The 8,735-nt window shown below is 40.6% G+C and overlaps 1 protein-coding gene across 1 annotated transcript; it reads left to right on the top strand.

The window, feature by feature from the left end:
• The first annotated feature begins 3,103 nt into the window (after positions 1 to 3,103).
• LOC140586431 (uncharacterized) lies at positions 3,104 to 8,485 on the top strand. Its single transcript, XM_072708271.1, has 3 exons — positions 3,104 to 3,292; positions 5,116 to 7,782; positions 8,456 to 8,485. The coding sequence occupies exons 2-3, from the start codon at positions 5,116 to 5,118 to the stop codon at positions 8,483 to 8,485; spliced, it is 2,697 nt and encodes an 898-aa protein (XP_072564372.1). The 5' UTR covers positions 3,104 to 3,292.
• Positions 8,486 to 8,735: the final 250 nt, after the last annotated feature.

Genomic DNA, 8,735 nt, shown 5'->3' with positions numbered 1-8,735 from the left:
ATTTGTATAGCTCATTTTCATAACATTAAATTGTGTCAAAGCCCGCATTTTCTGAGCTAATGAACAGTGCAGGCGATTTGCTTAATTGTATTTTGTTAGACTACACTTATTACAAGCTTGCCAAATATGTTAGTTTCACAGTCTAATATATCAGAAAATGTTTGTAGTTTAGAATATGTAATTACAACATATTGACACACATTCGCCGACAGGGGGACGTGTTTTTACGGTTCTAATTGGCTGCCGTACTGTACGTGACCGCTTCCAGGTGTCCGCTATACAAGGCTTGTATTTTAGATTTTGCTGCTGGCGTTGCAAGAGGTAAGTGTATTTGTAATATTGTCTGACGGCAGATCTTTTTAACTGTAGTTTGTTTACGATTTGGTGTTTTCTGTTTTTAGATGGTTTAAGTTGTGCTAAGGTTTCTTTAGTATCATTCTCAGTTCAGTCTTGGTTTTACAAAAGCAATTAATAATCGCTGGGAAGCGTTTATTAAATACGCGTGTCTGTCGTACAAATCGATTGTAGGTTTGCGACCGAAACTAAACGCATAATGCAGTCCAGTTTTAATGTTTTAGATAGGCGTACCTCAGTTTTAAATAAATAAACTTTATTTTCGTTTACTAACATTTAGCCCGGACTGCCTACAATAAGACATGTTATCGGGTTAAGCAAAAACGAAGCATTCTGAAACAGCCAGGCGATGTTTGAAATCTTGATGTTTTGAATCCTTCTGTGTTATTAAAATTCGATTAGTAGTTATTGTTTACAACAAGGGATTTACCGCAAACGGCACGCAAATGATTGCTTTTTGGTCAGTGTCGGAGTTGTACTTTATTACTTTTTTAATTGGGTTATCATATGCTCTTTGTCAGCCGAAGGTGTTTTTAGTTGTATGTTAAAGGTTTGCTGCTATATGCTTTAAGAGCTAAGTCTGTGGAATTTATTAATTTAGACTAAACTAACTTCATAAAGGGATAAACTGGTTAAGCATTAATTGGGCATAGGCGAAGACGCCTTTCTCTTGTTTAAGCTCAGTAGACATTCGCCGACAGGGGGACGTGTTTTTACGGTTCTGATTGGCTGCCGTACGTGACCACATTCCCCCGCCATAGCAAGGCTTGTCTTTTTGATTTTGCTGGTCGCGTTGCAAGAGGTAAGAATATAGGCTATGTAATATTGTCTGACGACACATCTTTTTAATTGTAGTTTGTTGACGACTTGCTGTTTTCTGTTTTTAGATGGTTTAAGTTGTGCTAAGGTTTTTTTTAGTATCATTCTCAGTTCGGTCTTTGTTTTATAAAAGCAATTAATAATCGCTGGGAAGCATTTATTAAATACGCGTGTCTGTCGTACAAATCGATTGTAGGTTTGCGACCGAAACTAGACGCATAATGCAGTCCAGTTTTAACGTTTTAGTAGTTTTAGAGCGCCTGTTATTACTTAGGTATTATCTGCGGTTTAATTGACTATAGGCCTACTCGGTGAAGACTAAAAAGCGGGCAAACAGTGAAATATAGCCATGAATATAAATAGTTTTACGAACGGCTGCGGTCAGTTTCAGAAAGCAGCATTTCCTCTTTCGCTGGATTGCTTGTTGTTGGATTTTAGATAGGCGTACCTCAGTTTTAAATAAATAAACTTTATTTTCGTTTACTAACATTTAGCCCGGACTGCCTACAATAAGACATGTTATCGGGTTAAGCAAAAACGAAGCATTCTGAAACAGCCAGGCGATGTTTGAAATCCTTCTGTGTTATTAAAATTCGATTAGTAGTTATTGTTTACAACAAGGAATTTACCGCAAACGGCACGCAAATGATTGCTTTTTGGTCAGTGTCGGATTTGTACTTTATTACTTTTTTAATTGGGTTATCATATGCTCTTTGTCAGCCGAAGGTGTTTTTAGTTGTATGTTAAAGGTTTGCTGCTATATGCTTTAAGAGCTAAGTCTGTGGAATTTATTAATTTAGACTAAACTAACTTCATAAAGGGATAAGCTGGTTAAGCATTAATTCGGCATAGCGGCGAAGACGCCTTTCTGAGGCGGACATTTTGTTTAAGCTCAGTATAGACATTCGCCGACAGGGGGATGTGTTTTTAGGGTTCTGATTGGCTGCCGTACGTGACCGCTTCCCCCCGCCATAGCAAGGCTTGTCTTTTTGATTTTGCTGCTAGCGTTGCAAGAGGTAAGAATATATGTAATATTGTCTGACGACACATCTTTTTAATTGTTGTTTAAATTGTTGTTTGTTGACGATTTGCTGTTTTCTGTTTTTAGATGGTTTAAGATGTGCTAAGGTTTTTTTTTAGTATTCTCAGTTCGGTCTTGGTTTTATAAAAGCAATTAATAATCGCTGGGAAGCATTTATTAAATACGCGTGTCTGTCGTACAAATCGATTGTAGGTTTGCAACCGAAACTACTAACATTTAGCCCGGACTCCCTACAATAACACATGTTATCGAGTTAAGCAAAAACGAAGTATTCTGAAACAGCCTGGCGATGTTTGAAATCCTTCTGTGTTATTAAAATTCGATTAGTAGTTATTGTTTACAACAAGTGATTGTCAGCCGAAGGTGTTTTTAGTTGTATGTTAAAGGTTTGCTGCTATATGCTTTAAGAGTTAAGTCTGTGGAATATTAATTTAGATTAAACAACTAACTTTATAAAAGGATAAGCTGGTAAAGCATTAATTCGGCATAGCGGCGAAGACGCCTTTCTGTGGCGGACATTTTGTTTTCGCGGCAGACATTTTCTTTACGCTCAGTAGACATTCGCCGAAAGGGGGACTTGTTTTTACGGTTCTGATTGTCTGCCGTACGTGACCGCTTCCAGGTCTCCGCTATAGCAAGGCTTGTGTTTTAGATTTTGCTGCTCGCGTTGCAAGAGGTAAGAATATATGTAGTATTGTCTTTGTGCCATTGCACTACTAAGAATGGTACAGTGCAAAATCTGTCTGTACGTTTATGGGAAGTTTATCATGCAGCTGCATATACTAATGAAATGTATGTACAAATGCACCTGTCAATCATTAACTGATGCATGTTGTCTTTGTAGACTGAAGGGCTGTGATATCACAGGAATCAAAAGTAAATATTTTTAGGGTGATGTCTATCAGCAATCGTGTTTGAGGTTTTCTTAAGTTGAATAACATTGAAAGGTATATCAACTTTACATGGTGTTTTCAATGAAGGTGACTGTTGGCAAATGTTTATGAAATGAAACTTGTGTGTCACTTTTCTCTGCAGAGTTGTGCTGGACTGCCACCCTTGAGGAGAAAGTGATATACGGTATGCTTTGTGTACTTAGACAACATACACTGACATACACTGTGTGCAGAATTAGGCAAGTAATATTTCCGGAGATATTTCTTGCCAACAGTTGGGCAGAATTATACATTCTGAAGTTTTTCTTTTGCTCTAAGTAAATGTACTTAGAGAAAATGTTACATTATAGTTTCACAAAGGAAAATAAAAGAAAAGCACTTCTGTGGGCACAATTATCAAGCAATCAGAAACTAAGTGGATTTTTTTCACTTAACTATCAACAGAAATAATAATGAAATTGTCTGAAGTCTATATAAGGAACAACGAACGTCACCAAGTTTATTGTCCTGTATCGTCACCTTTATTCTGAATGACCATCATCAGCCTGTTTGCCATTGAACCACCGAAGTCTTTGTTTTGATCCTGTCTTATATTAGCCACGTCAGCTAGGACTGTGTCCCAGATGCTGATCTGAGAAGTGTCCTGCTTGCTTGGTAAATCTCATACTTCACTCGGGCTGTGTAGCTCTTAATGGGCGTTGAGTCAGGCGATGATGACAGCCTGGTCATAAGTCAGTGACCTTTTTTGTCTAATCTATGGAATACTTTGATGCATGGGAAGGGGCACTGTCTTGCATGCATATCAAGGAGACAGGCACTGTTGTGCATGAATATCATAGGAAGGGGCAGTGTTCTGCATGCATGTCATAACATTTTTGAAAGCTGCTGAAATTTCCTCTAGAAATTGGCAGTAGTTAATTTTATACCACCTGGAAGTCTGAAAGAGCCAACAAGTTCATCACTGATAACTGCAGCCCACACCATCACTTCTCCACTGCCCTGTGGGTGCTCGAAGAAGATGACCATCCATGGACCTATCCATCTGCTACAAGAGTCACTCTCACCTCATCTGATTTTTTTCACAAAACCTTTATAAAATCATTCTTGACATGTCTGTGTGCATTCTTGACTTTTTAGCTTGCATACCTTTATTGCGTAGAGCTTATATTACAGCAATTCTGATCCTAGTGATTTCATGTAACACACTACAAAGTGCTTCCAGAGCGTTCAGATTGCAGTTGTTAAAAGTGGTGGCATTTGATTCTAAAGTCTTCTTTTTAATTGAACACATAACTTTGGCAGTTATTTTGTTGCCTCGCTATATGCTGCTTCCATCCTCTTTGTGTGTTGCCCACAAAACAATCAATTGTACAATAATTATGTTTTGAATGTTTAGCAGGTTTGGTTATTTCGACTGGCACTTTAATATTTTGATTTTCTTCTGTCTGCAAGGTGCTTTTCTGGCCCATTTCAGTAATCATAAACATGCTTCATTCTGCATAGGAAAGTATGTTTTCCTGTTATCAAAACAAAGTACTCAGATCAAAAACCAAACATTTTGCCATTTTTAAACATTCTGTTTTAGGTTCATCTGGACTGAAAACATTGGTCGACAAGATACAAATAAAGTACATGCCTAATTCTGCACACAGTGTACATATCACAAACGTGGGTCAGTTAGTGTTGAGGTGAAACTTTTGTGTGTAATGCAGATGTGACAGGTAAGTGTTTTGTCTGATTAAAAAAAAAACATAAGTCATGAGGCATATTTATTTTAGGATAATGAGTGTAATGGTTAAAATTCAGTTTGTAGGTTGTGTAACTTCCAGACAGTTGCTGAGTCAGCTGCATCACTGACTTACTGTAAGTGGTGAGAAAGCTGTTAGTGGAACTGCTCCTGATTGATGTGCACTATGTATACACATTTGATGGCTTTGTGACAACATCAGTGCAAAGTACAGTTGCAAGCAGGTGTGCTTCTCCCCCCCCCCCCCCGTTCATCTGCAGATGCCTCGCACAAAGGCTTCCCGGCGTTCCGCAGCAGCGAAGAAGAGGCTGTTGGACCGGCAGCGAGCTCCTGATAGTTTTGATGTGGCTATGACTGATGACGGGGTTAACCCGTTTCCCCCCTCTCGGAATACCAAAACGGCGATGACTGTGACTAATCGGACGAGCCACAACCAACGGACTGACCCCGCTGCTGCTGCCGTCCATGTCGTGGCTATGACTGATGACGGGGTTAACCCGTTTCCCCCCTCTCGGAATACCAAAACGGCGATGACTGTGACTTTCCTGACGAGCCACGACCAACAACCTGAGCAGGCCGCACAGCAGCGGCCTGTGTCCGTCATGGCTATGACTGATGACGGGGTTAACCCGTTCCCCCCCTCTCGGAATACCAAAACGGCGATGACTGTGACTTTTCCGACGAGCCATGACCACCGGGTTCCCGCCCTGGGTGCCATTTGTAGGACCGTCGACGAGTTCTGTATGCCTTTTCTTGATAAAGATAAGGCAAGGACGGACGAGGTACTGCAGCCCCCTCATAAAAGAAAGGCTGCAAAGTGGACTGACCCCAAAAGTGAACCAGAATGTGAACCAGCATGCGAACTTGAAACAAAACTTGAAACAAAACTTGAAACAGAACTTGAAACAGAACTTGAAAGTGAACTTGAACTGAGAAATACCCTGGCAGTGCCAAACTATTACCCAACCGTGGATCAACAACAGCATGTGAACCCTGTAACTATCTGTGTATCTCCTCATTTTCCTCAGGCACGTGCAGTGAGAGGCTCATTCCATCAAGGACACCCACGATTTGGAGTCAACAGTAACAAGCAATGTGTTGCTAATAGTTTGATTGCTATAGTAACGTGTAAGGTAAAGAATGTTTTAACCTGGTCAGTCACAGACATTGATCAAGTGCTGCTGAAAGGAGATGACCTCTACACTACCATCAGAGATGCTAGGAGAATTGGAGATGCTTCTGGGTATCTGTTAGTTAGAGATCTACCAACAGAGTACACATTGAATGGTGATAAATATGAAATAAACTACCATGATGACATGTTTGTTGGCTTGTTTGGTGTCAGTGAATATGGAGATATGGGTGACATTTTCATGTCAGCTGATGCAGCGGTAAGAAGAGTATTCTCACAGTATGATGCGTGTCTTTTTACTCTTAAAGTAAATACATGTGCCATCATTAAGCAAGGGTCATGGTATGTGGTGATCGACTCCCATTCCCGACGAGGAGATGGAGCAAGCGACGCATCAGGCAGAAGTATATTGGTGTGCCACTCTACCATAGATTCTTTGCTAGACCATGTGGATACCCTAGGACTATCTTTAGATGCAACAGGGGAACAGTTTGAGATTACAGCTGTGAGTGTGACTAGTCGAAGCATCCTGCACCAGCATCCAGATGGCAACTGCCCAGCCACCAGCGTCAACCAGCTTACCAGCATGTCAGGCCATCCAGACGGTAAGTCCTCAGTCACCAGTGTCAACCAGCGTACCAACATATCAGACCATCCAGACGACAACTCCTCAGTGACCAGAGTCCAGCAGTTTGCCAGAATGTCAGACAGCCAATATGGTGTGGTAAGGCCAAATGTGACACATGGTACAGACCCTGAGGTTGATGTCCGTGTGAACAATGAAGGTGATGTAGTTTTTATCAGTGAGCTACGCAGTGAGCAGTTTCTGTTCAGTCCTTTGACAATCCAGCAGCAAAGAAGGCTTTCCTGTAAGCTTGGTGTGGTGTACATTGATCATGGCCATGTAAACATGGATGCAGAGTTTCCAATGGGTGATCCTTGCAGAATGGTGCCAATCACTGGTGATGGCAACTGCTTTTTCAGATCTCTGGCTTTTGCTATTACTGGAAATGAGAAAGAACACAGGAAAATTAGGTGTGCTATTGTTGCTCACATACTAAGAAATGAATCCAGGTATGTTGCTTGTCTTAGAGATGGTCACTCTTCTGTCACTGAGTATGTCACTGCATCACGGATGAAATATGTTGGTACTTGGGCATCTGAGGTAGAGATTCAAGCTGCCGCTGATCTGCTTGGTGTGGATATTTTCACATACTCTGACAACAAATGGTTGAAGTACTCCACATGTATTGGTTCTGATCAGAGAGGTATATACCTGAAACATTGTAATGAGTCACATTATGAGGTTGTAATTTGTGTGAAAGGGCATGACACTGAGGGTTGTGCAACACAATGCTCTGAAATCGATAACACACCATCTGAAATGGCATCAAGTCGACGAAAACTTGAACGAGAAAAAAGACGGTATGAAGTAAGTATGGTGTACAAGGAGGAACAACTTGAGAGAAGCATAAAGCGCTACCGTGAGGATGAAGTGTACAGAGAACATGTTAAACAGTCAAGTATAAGTAAGTATGCAACAGATATGGGGCACCGCAAATATGTACAGCAGTCAAGTGTGAGCAAATATGCAACAGATGATAGACACCAGCAACGTGTAAAGCAGTTGAGTGTGAGCAAGTATGCGACAGACGTTGAACACCAGCAACGTGTGAAGCAGTCGAGTGTTAGGAAATATGCCACAAATGTTGAACACCAGCAATGTGTGAAGCAGTCAAGTGTTAGGAAATATGCCACAAATGTTGAACACCAGCAACGTGTGAAGCAGTCAAGTGTAAGTAAATATGCCACAGACATTGAACACCAGCAACGTGCGAAGCAGTCAAGTGTAAGTAAATATGCCACAGACATTGAACACCAGCAACGTGCGAAGCAGTCAAGTGTAAGTAAATATGCCACAGACATTGAACACCAGCAACGTGCGAAGCAGTTAAGTGTTGATAAATACAAAACAAACAGCGATTTTGCTACTGCAGTAAAAAAGAGAAATGTTGAGAAACGAACTAAGCAGAAGGATAAAAGAACAGATATTGCGTATGTGATCGAACAATTTGGAGAGAAAATAAATACAGGCCCTGTATACATTTGCTCAGTTTGTCATCGAATGTTGTTTAAATACCAAGTTGTGATATGCAGAAAAGATGAATACCTAAAAAAATCACAAGGAGTTGCATTACTGGCAATGCAGTGCATAACTGACACATACTTACACAAATGTATAGATACTTGTTCTGATGATTGTAGCAGTCTGTTGGGCCCTACAGGTTCATTATGGATTTGTCACACATGTCATAGAAAGATTCTTGATGGGAAAATGCCAGCAGAGAGCGTTGGAAACTGTCTAGCTCTAGACCCAGTTCCTCCTGAGTTGCAGTGTCTAAATACTCTGGAACAACATCTGATTGGTATTCATATTCCTTTTATGAGAATTGTGTCTTTGCCAAAAGGTGGACAAAATGGTGTTCATGGTCCTGTGACTTGTGTCCCGTCAAGCATTTCGAATGTAGCTGAATCTTTACCAAGAGTGAATAATGATGACCTTATGATCCGTGTGAAGTTGAAGCGGAAGTTAACTTACAAAGGGCATTACAAATATGAATTTGTGCATCCAGAAAAAATAAAGAAGGCTTTGGTGTATCTTACAGAGAATAACAAATTTTATAGCAATGTGCAGTTCAATGATGACTGGATTAATCCCCTGCAGAAAACTGAAGTGCCTGGTGATGT

The sequence above is a fragment of the Paramormyrops kingsleyae genome, unplaced genomic scaffold, assembly GCF_048594095.1.
Source record: "Paramormyrops kingsleyae isolate MSU_618 unplaced genomic scaffold, PKINGS_0.4 ups60, whole genome shotgun sequence".
NCBI classification, from domain to species: domain Eukaryota; kingdom Metazoa; phylum Chordata; class Actinopteri; order Osteoglossiformes; family Mormyridae; genus Paramormyrops; species Paramormyrops kingsleyae.
The sequence above is the reverse complement of the archived record's forward strand: the minus strand, read 5'-3'. Positions and strand labels throughout refer to the sequence as shown.

Excerpts from the sequence above, each read along its gene's own strand:
- LOC140586431 (XM_072708271.1), top strand. The coding sequence starts at position 5,116 with ATGCCTCGCACAAAGGCTTCCCGGCGTTCCGCAGCAGCGAAGAAGAGG. Across the intron at positions 7,783-8,455 it reads AACGTGTGAAGCAGTCAAGT|GTGGACAAAATGGTGTTCAT; the intron begins GTAAGTAAATAT and ends CTTTGCCAAAAG.